The sequence below is a fragment of the Ceratosolen solmsi genome, unplaced genomic scaffold, assembly GCF_000503995.2.
Source record: "Ceratosolen solmsi marchali unplaced genomic scaffold, CerSol_1.0 scaffold47, whole genome shotgun sequence".
Classification (NCBI taxonomy): domain Eukaryota; kingdom Metazoa; phylum Arthropoda; class Insecta; order Hymenoptera; family Agaonidae; genus Ceratosolen; species Ceratosolen solmsi.
In genome coordinates this window covers 10,308,808-10,326,939 of record NW_011948419.1, presented here as the reverse complement: position 1 = coordinate 10,326,939, position 18,132 = coordinate 10,308,808, and the positions used below count along the sequence as shown (strand labels likewise).

Here is an 18,132-nt window from a genome sequence, read left to right as displayed (position 1 = left end):
TTATTAAGTAACCAAAAATGACTTAAAAAGTTATTGATAAGTTATAAAAATTGATTAATCAATTAACCTTAATCTTATAATTACCATACATGTGTTTAATCTTTAGTTTAAAATAAAATATAGAAAATGTTTCTTATAATGAGATGACACTAATTTGGTTTCCAATAAAGTTTTAAGAACTTTAGATAATACATTAAGATAAAATAATGTTCTTGTAACATCTATAATAATTGCAATGTACAATTCGTGCCAAAAATAAATAGATGATATATTATTGATTTTTATTATTATAGGATATGAATTGAAGGTAAAAGAGTTGGAAAAATAATACTATAAAAAATTTAATATTTTTTAAATGTTCAATTTATTTTTTATTTTATCCCTTGTACATAAATCTTATTAATTATTTGCCTACTGTCTGCTATTAAAGCTGTAATTCTAGTGTAGTTGAATTTGGTTTAGGTATAAAATTCTATATTGGAGTTTAATAATGAGATATTCCTCTTTTTACTCAATTTTCTTTAACTTTATATTTTGATTTTCAACCTTTAAATTTCATTTCATATAGTTTCAGTATGTTAACTGTGAAATTATTAATCTGAATTATATTGTACATTATATGTAGAATGAATGTTTGTTTATTACTTCAGAGATATGATGTTTAACATTTTTTAACCAGTTTAATATTTTTCATATTTATTTCACTGCTTTCCTAACGTAATTAAATTTAATAAATTATTAAATAATTTACGTTTTTATTTAAATTTTATTTTTATTAATTTTAAATTGTCTCAGTGAATTTTTCCCTATAATAAATAGATAAACAATAATAATATTATTAATAACGGTTAATATTAATAATTCATTTATCTAGTAAAATAAATTTTATATGAAATATCTGTAAAAAGTAAATTATATTATACTATAAGTGTGTATAAATTAGTAATACAAGAGATTTTTCTATTATCAATTTTATTTTAATTAATCAAGTAGATATGGTTGATGTGGAAAATTTATGTTTTAGATTATCTTATTTATTATTTTAAAAATCAAATCGTTTGTTTTTATGTATCTGTATATTATATAAATATAATTTATAAAAATTATACAGAATGAATAAAATTTTTAAATATTCACTCATAATTATAATAATAATCGGTTGCAGTGAGTCAAATATCATAATTTTCTACACAAAACTTTGTGATAGAAACGTTATTATACTTATTTGATTTTTCAGATACTTATTTTTCATGCAATAATTAAGACAAGTTTATATTTAGAATAATACACATATCTTGAAGATTTAAAAAACAATTTAAATTATCTGACAATGATATACGATGAATTTAAATATTCTGTTCGAGAATGCGAGACCCTTTTTCAATGCAATATAACATCTGGCAAGTAACACCGTAAAATTTGTATTTAGATTTCAAAACTTTCTTGCTCGCAATTATCTAGCACTAGTGTCATAAAACATCTGGAAAAACCCATAGTTAGACATCTGCACTTTTCTTTCCGCTCGGTAATTACTTCAAACATTACTGCGAGCGGACTTTCCATTCCCCCTTCCGCTGTCGCCAGATGCGTCAGCGACGCCCCACCTTTCTGCAGTCGACAAGCTGTTTTTGCTGTCGCATGCGTCAGCAGCAACGAGAGGTCTTCTTGCCATGAAGACCAAGTGACGACTACGCCCTTAATTAACTATGAAGCCACAAGAGGCGCTGCCCTCGCTCTGTAACAGAGGAGTCTCTGATTGGACAAAAAATAAGAGAAGGGGTTCAAGTGAAATTCATGGTCATCAAATGTATGTAAGGGGCGCAATTTTCAATACTCATCACTCTCTTGATATACCTCTTGAGATAATTCGATATTACACTCTCGATATAGTATACTCCTGATACAGTTCATATTCAGTTAAGTGTCTAGTGAAAGTCCATTAACGCTGTTACGGGAACAGTAGTCACAAGTCCTGGAGGAACGACGACATACATCGTATGTCCATTAACGCAGTTCAAGAAACCATCGTTACATGTTCAAAAGGAGCAACGACTTCCACTTCTTTGGATTGTCCATTAACGCCGTTCAAGCAACAGTAGTTACACGTTATAGAAAAACGACATAAACCCGTATGTCCACTAACGCAATTCAAGAAACTAAAAGAATTTAAAAAAGAGAGCAACGACAATCCGCATATCAGAGTCCGGAGACGAGTCAACGATTAGGCTTGGTAAGTAGTATTATTACTACAATAATTACATATACTTAAGATTTAGAGTATTACATCAACAAGCAACTAAGGGCGAAGAAGATCCTCTCAAAGCAACAGTGCCGAATAGATTCCAGTACGCGTCGTCAAGTTCACGCCCGCAAAAATGGTGTCCTTTTCGGGAACCCTCACCTTAGTTAAGTTCGGACGTTTATGAAATTAAGCAACAAACTGCGAGTGTCGACGAATCAAGTTTCCCAACACTCTGCGGTAACATTCAGTCATTACACTGCATCCATAACCTCAACCACATACGTGATCATTCAAACAGCGCTAATGTCGACGAACGAAACTTCGCGCCATTCTACATTCATATTCAACAATCAAGCTGCATAGATGAGTATACGTTTGCTTCCGCAAACACATCAATTCACCCAAGAGTTAGTTCTATAATTAATAATAGTAATGCTAGTCAACCTTGTCAACAATAAATAACAGAATAAACAGCATATACATCACCCGTATTTATATTGTATTATTATAATATCCCTTCCACTTCTGACCTTTCATCGCTACCACATAACCAAGCTTTGTTTTATCTTTTAAGATTAATTTTTCATGTTTTTAATTTACAGCTAATGAGAATTTTATATTATGTTATTAATCTTATCAGTTATTGATGTATCTTCTTTTCTTTTGAACTCTTCTATCATGTTCTCTTGTTAATTTATTATATGCACATATTTCAATGTATTTGAATTACTAAATTATATTCTAGTTCTCCATGACGGTATAAACAGTCAATACAACTGTCAATAGAAATCCTTAAAGTATGAATGAATAAAAAATACTTATGAAAATATTACCTTAATTAAAAAATAAATAAAAATTTTACTTTATAAAAAACTGATATTTTACTGATTTTTAATACCGCCTTCTCTATTAATTTTTTATTCTATTTAAATTAAAAATTTTTATTTTTATTTGAGGATATTTAATGTTTGAATAAACAATCATCTAGTTATATGATTTTTACTTTTTTACATTAGATATCACCTTAGAAATCCTATAATTAATATTAAAATCTTATCATTTTTATATTTTTATAAATAAACACGCTTATATAATAGTTATTAAACAATTAATGTACAGTATATAAACTATGTTTTATTAATTTATTTATTATTAAATTTATAAAAAAAAAAAACAGAATTGTATCTATTTTAGTTATAAATTGAAAATATATATTTGAAAAATTTTAATATAAATCCTTGATTTACTTTAATAAAATGCTTAAATACAAATAATGTATTCATTTTGTAATAGATTTTGTTGCTTTTAGAAGCCAGTGTAAGGCTTGAATATTTTCAGGTCCATGTAGATGAGAATGTAAGACATTATAACATCTTTTGTGGTAGTTATTCAAGAATTTAATCTATAGAAATTAAAAAAATATAATTATTAAAAAATGTATTTTATATAATAATAAATATATGCTTACTTCATGATCTGTTAGCATTGATATTTTCAATAATCGTGTTTGAATAGGAACCAGTGTTACTGTATCAAATGTGAGAAACTCTCGATTTAATCGACTATATTTAGTATCTGATTTAATAATCATTTCTATATTTTCTAGGCGTATACCAAAATTCCCTTCTTCGTAATAACCAGGTTCTTGTAACATAAATAAATATTAGCATAAATAGTTATATCAATAATCAAATGTATAAATATATAATTTATTAAAAAATATCATTTCATAACGTGGTGAATCTACTTCTATAAAATTTGTAATTTCCAATAGATTCCATTACTTTCTTGATTTTATGCTATTAATTTATTGATATTCACCTCATAGTATAACATTAAAATAAATTATATACAATATATAACTATATAATAATTATAAAATATATAATTCTTTGTTTTAAACAAAAATTTTAATTATACATAAAATGTATAAATAACAAAAATATATTATCGCGATTAATATTTAATTAATATGAATTGAAATGTGTAATTGTTAAATAAACTCTTGTTATTAAATTGCTATATTTAATTTTGAAAAAAATTCCAAATATAAAATTATACAAAAATAGTTACGTATACACATTTAATTTCATAAAAATGAATTCCGAATGTTTAAAAAAGTGGGACATACATCATAATTTAATGAAAGGGCCAAGATACGTATAATAGTGATATTATGTGAAGTGATTAAAACAAAAAATGGTTGATACAGATAAGAAGGAAATATAATTTTGTTATTTACAATTGGTTCATAATTTAAAAGTTTTTAAGTTTAATTTGGATATTAGTGAATATATAATTTTTTTTATTTAAAAAAATATATATTTTTTAACACACAAATAAAAATTAGCTAAGAATCAAGATGCTAAGAAATAAGAAGCTAAGATCACTACGCTAAGAAATAAAACAGAAATAATTAGCATCTGAACACAATAATCAAGGTCATAATACCAAATGACAATGTAATAGTTAACAAAAATAATTTTGTTGATTTATACATATAATTTTTTCTGGATCAACAATAAATACTGTATGTATATATGATTTTATATTCTAATTTCCCAAATATTTTTGTTTTAAATTATTCTATTTCCTATAAGCGTTTTTTATTTGATTGTTAGTGTACATAAATGATGTATTTAGTCGTTCAAAAAATTGTGCAAACAAATTATATTAATTTATATACACGAGCCGGAAAAATCGATGCAACTCAACTAGTCACGATGCAATTATGAATCTATTTTATATTACTAAAATTAAATTTTTAATTACAATGAGTTTTCATTGTGAAAATTTTGCTCCATAACCATAGAATTAATCCGAAACTTCTTGTCCCACACAGATGTGACTACATCAATTTAGGTTTAAAAATTATTTCAAAATATAAAATAGAAAATTTTTTATGATGCAACTTAATGTCAATAACTATTTAGGAGTAAAACTTGCAATAAATTAGTATCATGCATATATTTCATACTATTTGATTAGATTAAAAAAATTTGTTTTGTATGCATAGAATTTATTTGAAATTAACATTTTAATGCTTCAAATTAGTATTGAACACATTGCTTTTTGTACTGTTTATTGCGTTTTATTTCACAACTACACAATAATGATTTTATTTTGATCTTCAGAATCACCGAGATCTTGCCGTTCTTTGGTTGTTGCCACGTGGTGTCAGCATGCACTTCTTGTAGAGGTAGGAGGATCCTCCTGATGCAGTACGCTTGATGACAGATTACTATACTGAGAAATGGCTAACTAGCCCCTGTTTTGACGCGTGCTTGCTTTTAATTCCCACGTGACAGGCTAGTTAGAACTGACAACAATACATGCAATAGAGATGCTACAATCAATGGATTCAACTATGCACTTTATTTTTTCTTTTGGATGAAACGACTTTTTCTCTAGATGGCTAACACTCTTGGGCTTTCCCCAGATGTCTGGGCGACTTGGGAAGGGTTCTCGGAATTTCGAACACACATAATAAAGATTATATTAATTTTAAAAATTATAATTGTTTGGAATTCCAGCCACCAGTATGATTGCAGGTCACGGTGGGTGGATTAGACCGTACCTCCGGTTTAATGGTGATTGAGGGGTGGCGGGTAATCCATCAACTCAGAGTAAATACAATTGGCTTTAGTGACCTTTATTTAAGTAGTTATTACAGTATTGCAGGTGTTCTTTATTATGGTGAGAATTGTTGAATGTAATGACTAGCTGATTATTAAGTCGAAATATCGTCTGGGAGTGCAAGCTTTATTAGGTAATAATTCCGGGTTTAATTTTATAGTCATGTATCGTGTGAGTCGCGCTTGAATTATTAGGTATTAGTTGGTTCGCGCAGCTTCGATGCTTACGACGATGCTTGAATCGTACCAAGCGAGATTCGGCTTGCGACTGATTAGGCGCTTGACTCGACGTTGGAATCGACTGAGTGATATTCGGTTCGTGTCGATGGTGGAGATTATTACGAATAGTTGTCGTCCTCTTTTGTGGTTTGATCAGAACCAATTTATTGTAATGTGACCGGTAATGTCTCGCAATACTAATTTTAATCTTAGGCAGGATCTACTGTTAGAATCAGCGCCCTCTCTTGCGGTCCACTATGGACTCATGTCAGAGGACTTCGTTGATACTGTAGATGTGTGCTGCGTTCTTTTCGGGCAGCGTGATTGGTAAGATTTCGTCCTGCTAACGAGTATTAGGCTGGGCTCTGTCAGTAAATATAATAGACGTAGGCTGGGGCGCGATCACGAGAATTAAGCAAGGATTAACGACGAGTGTAAATAATATTGATAGCTGGCCAGCAATAATAATAATCGAAGAATAATAATAATAATATACCTTGCAGGGATTCCTTCAGACGAGTTCGACTTTCACAGATATTACTGACACTAGTTTCACTTGAGTAATTCAACAAGACTAGTTTCTTCTCCGTTCATTGCTTCTTAAATACTATTGCGTACATTTGGTGTTATGAATTCTCCGGAAACAAGCTTTGACAACTTCGAGAAGCTTCTTTTATTGCTATGCGGACAAAGTGCACGGCTAAATTTCCAGTGAATTTTTGTAACGTATAATTCGAATATTGCGCCTTAATCTTAAATGTAATATATCGGAATCGTATTTTAATAAACAATAAATTCTTATTTTTTGTTGGGTGGTTCAATCCTGAACAATAACCAATAATGTATTTATAACAGTACAATGTATTATTAATTTTGTAATATTGCGATTTATTATATCAGTTATCAAGAATTTTTAAATAAAAATGTGACTGAAATATTTATAAAATTTATTATTTTATATAGAAATTAAATTTATGTCAAAATTTTTGTATTTATTTTAATAAACATTTATGAAAATTAAAGAATTTTGAAAAAAAATTTACAAATAAAATCATAACCGGCAAATTTTATTACACACACATATATATGTGTGTCGGGAGAAGGGGGGGATTATTTTATCAATGTTTCTTTAAATATAACTAATTAAATGTTAAGAAATATAAAGAAAGTATGAAGCATATAAGAAATTAATATAATAACTATTTTATTATATCATTTTTAAGATTTTACCATTTGATAAAAACATTCCAGATTGTAAGCCGGGATCATCTGGGTATACTCTCCACGATATCATAGTAGGAAATTCGTGTACATTCAAATAGGCTCCAACACCATGTCCAGTTCCATGAAGGTAGTCCAGACTAAAACAATATTTTAATAAACCATTTTCTATATAATAAAATACATGAACATACTATTTTTAATTTATCTGTAGCATACATATATTAATCGTTTAAAAACAGTTAAATAATATATTTATATATAATTAATTTATATAGATAACTTATTTTTGATAAGCGATTTAACTTTTTTCGATGGCTATAAGTGCCATATACTAACCTGCATTGTATTTTTCATATAAAAATAAATGAATTCTAAATATATATAAAAATTAGTTTTATAAATATTTATATTCAACTCTTGCGTATCATAATACAGCAAATGTTTCACTATTTGTTAAAGCAAATCAAACATCTTAATCGTTTTATAAGCAAATAGTGTTCAAGTAATTAAAATTATAAATGTTTTAGGATATTTAATATACTCTTCAAGATTATAATAAATACACTATTAATTGTAGTCATGTCAATCAGAATAAAAATTATTATTAATTTTAAATGTCGATATAGGAATATCAGATTAAAATTTAAAATAAAATATTTAATAAAGAGATTACATTATGATTTTTGATTAATTTTTGTTATCAATTTATATATAAATACAATTACTTATACGATAGAAAAGATTATACTACTAAGTTAGTTAGTAACCTTATTGAACATGGGATTGTTACACTATCTGATACGTGATAGAATATGGCACATTCTTTTATTAAGTATATTTTTGAAAAAATTTTTTTCATGTTTTTATTTCATTCTTTTTCAATGAAAGATTCTTATTTTATGAATAAAATGAAGATACTGATAAGTTTTTACAATATGTTAAAACCAGAGAAGTATTCTTTCAGTTAAAAATTACGTTTCTTTTAATGTATAACTGAAAAATATTTTCCATGTTATCCTAAACATTATTTTGTGGAATTGTATAAATTTATTTAAATTTATAATTATAATTTTTGAATGAATAACATATACACGAATTATTTAAATGTATGAAAGTTTATAATTTTTGAAGACAATATTGAAATAAACCAATAAAAAATTTTTTTCTAAAAACCTTAATAAAGTCATGGAAATTTTATTTTTAAATACTCTTCAAATGCCATGTTCACTTATTTTTATTTACAGTTGTAGTATGAATTAAGAAAATCTAAAAGTAATCACTATAACCTATATTCTATAAATTGTACAAATTCTATGATATTTATATTAAATTATAAACGATTAAATCTAAATGATTTTTTATTAATTTCAAAACTTAAAAATTTCAATGTTTTTCATTTAAATCTAGATTTATGTGTCTATAATATACAACGTTTTACAATAAAATTTTAGTTTCGGCAATCATTTATGACTAAAATAAAATCAATATAGAACAAATTTTCGTTTAACAATGAATCTGTTTGTAACGTCCATATGGGTTGTAAAATATTACTTCAGCATTTGGTATAGAACAAGTTGATAGAAAACGATTGGAAGAATAAATAAATATATTAGTATAGTGCAACAATTATAAAAACTTTTATCACTTATTATTGTATTATATAATTCTAATACACAAATATAATCATGTGAAAAAATAAATTTAGTAATGTGTGTAGGAAACGTACTGAAATTCAAATCAAAATTTAAAATTATTAAATAAAAAAATGATTAAACTTTACAAATAATAAAACAGCTTGAACCACATAAATGAAGACTGATTAGAAGTTCATTTCTTCGTATAGGAAACTGCAACATATTACTACTGCCGATTCCACATACAATTAAATTGTTAGTAACATTTTCAACGAATAAGATATTAATCGTTTAGATTTCAAATACGAATATGATTTAAAAATCGATGCGCTGTTGCAACAATTATTACCTAATAATATATTTAATCGACAAAAAAAATTATATGTGTATATCTCAAAAATAAAGAGAAACGGATAAAATTTAAATATATTACTATTTCGTATTATATACTAGTATATGTATAAGCGATATAATACTCAGTGTTTAAATAAAGGTTATGTACAAGTGGAATATATTATTTATACAGGCGAGAGTAAACAACTATCTGAACATGTAATTTTATAATTCTAAATACTACAGTTTAATATTTTGTTTAAATAAAACGTTTAAGCTATAATAATAGATTATTAAAAGTAATTTTTTTATAGATAATAAATTCTACTATCAAAAATATAAGCTGTATTTCATATACTAGATTGACGTCTTTATGGAGCTAAATACATTTAAGATATTTAGAAAAAGCAAATAACAATATTAAGTATTTAAAAGTCAGTTAAAGTTTAAATTAAGTTTTCGAATTTCGTAGGAAACGATGAATAAAATATAATCAACGTTTACTTAATATGTTGTATCTTCATTGATGATATATAGAATCATGGTAATTGATATAATTGTTATATTTGCATACGCGAAATTTTTTTATATATATTCCAATAATATTAAATTACAAGTGGTTTCATAAAAAGGTATTTATTATTTATCGTTTTTTTTTCAATAGTTGATTTTTCGAGTTAGAACAATTTACTTTGCATAGTTTTTGCATAGAATATGTATTATAAAAGTTTAAAAAATTAGTATATATGATTCTGTTGTTTTTCATTTTAATACTTTTAAAAAATACTCTAGATATACGTGTCAATTACATTATTTGGATTTTCAGTGTAACAATATTAATATTAAATTTATTAAATACTTCTTTGAATTTTTTTAATCATTTAGGCAGCTATTTAGATGAGATTTATTAAATTTAAATATTGTAGGATATGTATTATTTGATGAATTTAATTGTCTATGTTTACATATATTAATTTTATAGAATTGCTTCACTATTATGAACTTGATAACCATAACAAGATTATTTAAACCGATATTGTTGATATGTTAAAATATAACACCAAGTAAAAAATGAATTAATAGAGCAAAAATCTAATTATACCATTGCATATACCTAAACTTTAGTGGTAAATTTATTTATATTTATATCCAGAAAAGATTTTTTATAGCATGACAATAATACTAATAATTTTTACTAGAAAAATGTTTTAATATTAATTATTATCAAAGTCAATAAAGGAAATAGTATAAAATAATGGATTTATATTTCTGTGTAATGCTTTGGGCGATTTTAAATAATAAAAATATCTCGATACACATAAAAATAAAGTAAAGTTAGACTAAAATTATGATACAGAAAGAAGTTGAATTAAAAAAAATAATTGAAAAAATAAAATAAAAAGTCTTTTTTATTAACAAACCAATATTAACTATATAAATTATATTAAAAAGGTAAAAATATAGAAAAGAAATAAATCAAGATTGATCACAATCAATTATGAATAATAAACAAAATTATGTTTCAATCTGCTCTGTTTAAGAAAAAAAATTGAAATGATACTTTTATTTGACATTTTAGTAAAAGATCTAGTTCTTAATTTATAAATAAGAAAAATAATTTATTACCCAACATCCCATAAATATTTTCGGGCTAATGTATCCAAATAGTTTCCTTTGATCATTGAGGGAAATTTCGACATTGCAAGATTACATTGTCCTTTAAACACACGAGTAAAACATTCTTTTTCAAATTCCGAAGGTTGTCCAAAATGAAATGTTCTTGTAACATCAGTTGTTCCATCAAGATAATGAGCTCCAGCATCACATAAATAAAATTCTTGATTATTTATAGGAACATCAGTATCTGGCGAAGATTGATAATGCACTATTGCAGCATGTTTTCCGACAGCTGATATAGTTTGGAAACTGGGTCCTACATATTTCAACTGTTCTCTATAAAAATAACATATATATAAAAAAGGAATAGAGCTATCACTTTACTACACATGTAAATATTAATGAACTATTAATAAAAAAAACAGAATAAACTTTTTTTTAATTATTATGTATTTAACGAAGATTATTGTGAAAATCAATGGCAGTGTCAATGTGAAAGTAATTTTTAAATAAAGTTAAAAACGTTTAAATTATTTACATTTTTATTAAATTTATTCGAATGACTTTTTTCTTGATTATTTTAAATAAACTTGTGCGTACTTTTTAAACGTATTAAATAAATTTTAAAAAGAAAACATGATTTTTCAATAATTATAATTCAATCAATAATAATAAATTACTTTAAATCTTTTGTTTTATTTTTATTAAAAATTAGCTCTTTTTAAAGAAGAAAATTCAGGCTGAATTATATATTTTTTAAATTAATAAGTGTTGCATATAATTTATAATGTCAGAAAAAATTTTTCTCGTTTATCTAATTTTGATACATATAAATTAGAAATATATGATAAAATCCTTTCAATATGCAATTACTTAATTGGAACAAATATATCTTTTCCATTCCAAATTCCAATATATAAAAGTTAATAATTTAATTATCATTTATAATGTATGTTTCATTCACATCATCAAATTTCTACTAACGATTTAAATTATTAAATAAATTAACATAAATCTTTTATTTAAACTCTATCGTAATATGCAAATTTGTTAAACTTACTAAATGCCATTAATATAAAAATCTGTTATACCAAAAATATAAATTTTGTAATGATTTAAATTATATAAAACGTGAGTCTTTCTTTTACAGTTTCAAGCATATTAACTCATTGTCTGGATCTTTCCTCGGTTTTAAAATAGAACTAATACAATAATATATACAAATTTATTATACACGTCATTATATATTTTTGTCGTATTTGAATAGAAAATTGTAAATAATATGATATACTGAACTTATTAATCAACACCGTAAGAGAAAAAGTATTAAAATGTTATTGTAATAATATAAATACAAATTATAGTTATAAATAAAGTTTATATTTGATGTATATACATAAGTTTAAAGGCATATTAATAATATGCTTATTATAAATTTGGTTCATTGTAAATGTATTAAAAAGACATACTTTCGAAATTTTTCTAGCTGATCTGCACCTGAGAGTTCAGTTACGATTGAGTCACTATTTGATTCCTTAACAATCTTATTTTCTAACCACGCAAAATATTTTACAAGAGCAATAGCATCTTTAACATGTGCTGATTTCATACCAAAGATTTCTGTATCATTCTTTACTAATTTCATCAAACTTATTGGCGTTACAGCTATATGTGTTGTTACCGAATTACAAACACGATGCAAAGCGTAGCTGGAGTTACCTGATATCCAAACTTTACTATTGTCTAATGAGCAAAGTTGCTTTAAATATGGTATTACATCGTCATAGGGATGTAATATAAAATTGACGTTCTCTCGAATTAATTGCTGTCTTGCATCTAAAGTTAATCTATCTTCATTTAAAAATATGTGAACTTGGTTCGAACATAAAATAATATACGCTAAAAATACTGGATTATATGGAATATCCGAACCTCTCCAATTAAGTAAATAAGCTATTTCATCTAAAGCTGATACTACAAGAATTGTAACTTTATTTTTTTCCATTGCTTGAAAACACTCCTTAACTTTATCTCCAGATATTTTACCAGAATAAACAAATTTATGTGGAACTATTTTATTTAATATTTCGCTTGGTCGATTAATGTCCCAAATTTCATCAATTAAATTTTTTTCAATAGGTAGTAAACTATGCCCAGCAGTTTTTAATCTACTTTGTAACAAAGTCCAATTTGTATTACTAAGTAGATTAGGATCAGCACCTACTACGGATTTCGGAAGTAAGTTAGAAATAAGCCAATCATCTAATGATGGTGTGCCAGTAAATCCTTCTTTCATAAGTGTCCACGTATTAGGAGGATTCAATTCTGTAGAAGCCTGAGTAAAGTATCTACCATCAGTCCAAAGTAAGGCACTGTCACAAGTTATAACAGCTGTACCTAATGAACCTTTGAAGCCTGATATATACTGTCGTCTTTTATCTCTTTCTCGAATATATTCAGATTGATGTGCATCATCCGAAGTAACTATATATGCTTGAATTTGCTTATTATCATTCTCAGGAATGTTCATCATAAGTTTCCTCAGGTATGACAATTTTTCTAATCCAGATTTAGCGGCCATCAATATTTTTCTGAAAAGTAAAAAATTATGAAATATATTAATAATTTTATTAAGAATACATTTTTAAATACATTCTATACAATCGGAATTAATACAGAACGATGTACAGTCTATTAAATTGGTATTCGGAAAAAAACTAAATATTTTATTTCTTTAATTTTAACTAAAAAATTTTTGTGCACTGTATGATCTGCACAAAAAATAAACATACCTAAGATATTATCTAGAAAGAATACACCGCGAGTACAATCAATATGGGAAAGATAAGATAAGAGAAAGGTAATGTAAGAATTTGAAAATGTTGTATGTAACAAAAGTTTAAATGAATAAAATAAAAAAAATTTTTTATTTATTTGACTACTAATAGTGAAAAGATGAGAGCTGAGAAAGGTAAGACTAGAGAACTTAAAGGAAATAAAGTGCTTTATTAAAAAATGTTTCAAGTATTTTATTTGATCACACTAACCAATATAGCTAGAGAAGCTGACATAGCATTTGCATTAATCTATTCAATTATTCGGTTATATGTATTATAACTCATATTTATACATTTTTTTATCATCAATCATTAGTATTCTTATAAATACGTTTATGCAATTTAATTTGTATTTTGCCAACTTATTTTATCTCATTGATTCTAGTCAGATAACCGATGTGGTATAATCAGACATGTTTGAATCTAAAAACATATTATATTAGGATTTCTCGTATAATTTCGAAAATGTAAGATTTTTAGAGTTCTTGAAATTCAAATGAATAAATATTTTCATAAAACTTGCCTTTTAAAATACTTTTAAAAAGGAGATGATGAATATATCTCATATCACTTTTACTTAAGCTTTCCTCAAATGAGAAGTAGTAAAGTGTATGATTATCTTCATTTTGTTTAAAAGAGAATTCTACTTAAACTTTACAATGAATACAGTGATATAAGAGTAAAAGAGATGTTAGACTTTATTACAAACTACATATAAAAATACGACGTAATTTGTTCAATAATATATTTTGTATGAAATTAGTTTGAAATACGTAAGGTCTATAAATAATTTATAGGTAATAACCATTTAAACTCCTCATGATAAAATCAAAATATAATTAATATATAGAGCTGCATAGATGAATATTAATATGAAGCTATAAATTTAATCTGAAGAATAATATTCACATGCACTAAACAATTGATGAACAATTAAAAAACTATAATAAGAATAAGGAAAACTTTGATTTTTAGTATAAGTTCTGTTACAAATGCACTTTCTATAAGTATAAGCGTTATATACTGTAATGTATAAGCATTTGCAAATACTTATCTTCAAAAGATATTGGTACTTTAATAATAATGTAAATACACATTCTTATATTAAAATAGCGCTAATCATGATTGACATTAGAACATAGTATAATCATTTAATAATATATATATATATATATGTGTAATGAAATATAAATTAAACATAAAATCTGTTATTATAAATTTTCAAGTTTCGATCAAGGACTATTATGAAATATATTAGCTTAAGTTAATCTTGAGAGAACAAAGGAGTATTAATAAAATTTGCTGAAACAGTTAAATTGTTTTACTGATTATCAAATACATAAAAAAAGATTACAGTTTTGATTATAAAATAAATTTGATCTTATTATCTCATTATGTAAACAAATTCTAGATTTCTAACTTTCATGGAATCTGTGACAATGAAATAAACTTAAACAAAAAATACAGAATTGCATTACTTTATACAGTATCTAATTATTTCTTCCTCCTATATTATGAAAATTATAAATTATATATATATAATATTCATATGCGATTTTTATAATATATTAAATTGTCTTTTAACAAAAATTTTATGTTGAGTTATATAAAAGAAATTGAGAAACTGCTTTCATAAAATATACGGTAATTTATTATAAAGCAAACAATTTAAAATAAATTATTTGGAATATCTAAAAATGTTAACACTTCTAATAGTACCTCATGTTTAATCTGAAAAATTACAATGTTATTGGAAGTAATTATTTATTTTAAATTCTAATTTAAATTACTTTATAGATAATATTTTTTAAGATAATAGATTTAAATATTATATAATTACTAAGCCATTCTTATCTTATGGACACAAATTCATAAATGTAAATTAATTTTAAAAAGACATTGATCTTATAATAGTAATTTATAAGTAACTTATAAATAATAATAAAACATTTTCAAATAAATTTTTTTAATTACATTTTGTTTTAATTTGTAAATATTTTGTGACTATTCAAGAACTTTTCTTTTGAGTTCATACAATGCAGTGAGTTAAATAAAACAATTTACATATATTATATTGTTTAATTTTTAAAAATAAGATATTAAAATCATATACAAGATTATCCTTATTTACAAATACATTATATTAAATTATATAAACATAATAATGACAGCATGTAAAATTTATAAACTAAAACAATTTTGATATTATTATAACAAAGTAATTTTTATGGAAATTGATTATCTATCCTTCTAAATTAAAAATAATTTGATTATATTATAATAAACTAATATCATTTTTCATTCATTTTTATTAATTAAAAAGTTAATATAATTATTTCAATATAAAATAAACAATTTAAGACAAATAAAATATTTTAAAATGTCATTAATGTAATAACTAATAAAAATGACATTAAAGTATTAATTAAAGTCCTGTGCTTTTATTAAAATGTTAAGCTGCATGTATAGAATAATTGTTGATAGTTTGAGAATTTTACATTATTTTAAGTTTATATACCATATTTTGTACAAGGTTATTTAATCATTTATTTACATATGATATAAAACATTTAACTTTCTTCATTTTAAAAATTAATTAAAAACAAGGTATTAATACATTTGTTGCAAACAGAAAAATATTAATAGTATCAAAATATAGAGTACGTACCAATATATTTAAATTATATTTTTGTTTTAAATTTAAATTTTATTTAGTTTTATATTCTAGTTGTTGTCATTATTTAAGCCACGTCATCAAATTTATGGTACAGCATTTTTTTCTTATAAATCTAATACTAAAAAATTTGTTTTATTCCATATTATTAATGAAAAAACAAATCTTTCTAAATCAACTGGAAATATGTCCAAATTTGTTAATTTAATAATTATTTCTTTGTTGTAAAATGAGTAATACGTAAAAATTTTATTTTTATAATATATACATGATAAATGAGAAAAAATTATTTATTATTATTGATGCAAAGCGGATAAAACTACTTAAATAAATAATGATTTTACTACTACGAATAAAGCGCGGTTACAAATCTTTGTTTGAAGTAATTCTAGATATCGATCACCCACCACCTCTACAATTAGAGTGTCGAATTATTATGAGTGCATCTTAATATTTTCTTATTTCAGTTTAGAGCAATAATAGATTTTAAACCTTAAATGATGGAAATAAAAAATTGTAACAATGGTAAGAAATGTTTTCTTTGATTTTTTTAATTGAAAATAAGATTTTTAAACTATGAAATAATTTAACTAAAAAATCTTTAATTAAAAATTAATGATAAAAATAATTATCATTGTCTTGAACGAAACAATTTATTGCATATAATTAAAATTTATTGTGTATATTACTTATTTAGAAATCATAAAGTATTTGAAAATATATAAATATGTAATAGTTAATGTGAAATTAAATCTACATATTTAAAAATTATAAAGCAACAATTGCTACAATACATTAAGTATTAATTTCAAGTATATTTACTGATATCTACATTTATATAAAAATTTCCGGATAATCTTCGAAGTATTTTTTTTGTTTATTAAAAATTTTTTTGGAACTAAAGAGTTCTAATATATTCATTTATGGAGCATGTACAAATTAAAAATTCTATTTAAGACTAATTTAAGAAATAGTGGATATAAATGTAGAAGAATTATGAAAGAAATGCACAAATTAAGAAATTATTATTTTATTTATTATTTTCATTCATCAGTAAAAGACTATAGTTATATAGGATTAATAAATAATAATGTTTTTTAGCTTTGAAAAAAAATATCTTTGCATTTTATTATATAAATATAATTTTTATAGAATAATCTTTATTTACGTATTATAGAAAAGCATAGTCATACAATATTATTTTTAATAACATCGAAAAACCCAATAAAAAAGATCTAGCTTATTAAAAGCTAATAAAAAAAGCGAAATCCTGGGAAAGCGTATAGAAATTGGAAATATTAAGATAAGCTAATCATCCTATATATAAATAGTTTAAAAGTGTACAAAATGTATTCACTGTTCCGACTTGTTTTACCAAGTCCCGTTCAAAGGATACAAATTGATGCCGTTGACAACTCAGAGACCACGGGTGTTGTGTGGTAGCGATGAAAGGTCACAAATGGAAGGGATATTATAATAATACAAGTATGGCTGATGTATACTCTATTATTTATTGATGACAAGGTTGACTAATATTACTATTATTAATTGTGGAAATAATTCTTTTGGTGGATTACTGCACACTCATCTTTGAAGCGTGATGGTTGAATTTGACCGCAGAATGGCGCGAAGTTTGATTCGTCGACACTCGCGCTGTTTACTTAAGTTCATAAGCGTCGGAACTTGAACTAAGGTGAGAGTTGACGAAAATACGCCC

At 24.5% G+C, this 18,132-nt stretch overlaps 1 protein-coding gene across 1 annotated transcript; it reads right to left on the bottom strand.

Annotated features, from left to right (window-relative positions):
• Positions 1-3,499: 3,499 nt before the first annotated feature.
• On the bottom strand, positions 3,500-16,547 carry LOC105360732 (xaa-Pro aminopeptidase 1). The gene is made up of 6 exons (XM_011497723.1): positions 16,410-16,547; positions 12,374-13,495; positions 10,914-11,240; positions 7,327-7,457; positions 3,711-3,886; positions 3,500-3,644 (listed from the first exon to the last, which is right to left on the bottom strand). Exons 2-6 carry the CDS (start codon positions 13,483-13,485, stop codon positions 3,522-3,524), a joined length of 1,869 nt encoding a protein of 622 aa, XP_011496025.1. The 5' UTR covers positions 13,486-13,495; positions 16,410-16,547; the 3' UTR covers positions 3,500-3,521.
• Positions 16,548-18,132: the final 1,585 nt, after the last annotated feature.

Bases quoted from the DNA above. Each gene is read 5' to 3' on its own strand.
- LOC105360732 (XM_011497723.1), bottom strand. From the start codon at position 13,485: ATGGCCGCTAAATCTGGATTAGAAAAATTGTCATACCTGAGGAAACTT. The intron at 7,458-10,913 runs GTAATAAATTAT...ATATTGTTTTAG, and splicing joins AAATATTTATGGGATGTTGG to TCTGGACTACCTTCATGGAA. The intron at 3,887-7,326 runs GTAAAATCTTAA...TTATGTTACAAG, and splicing joins TGGAATGTTTTTATCAAATG to AACCTGGTTATTACGAAGAA.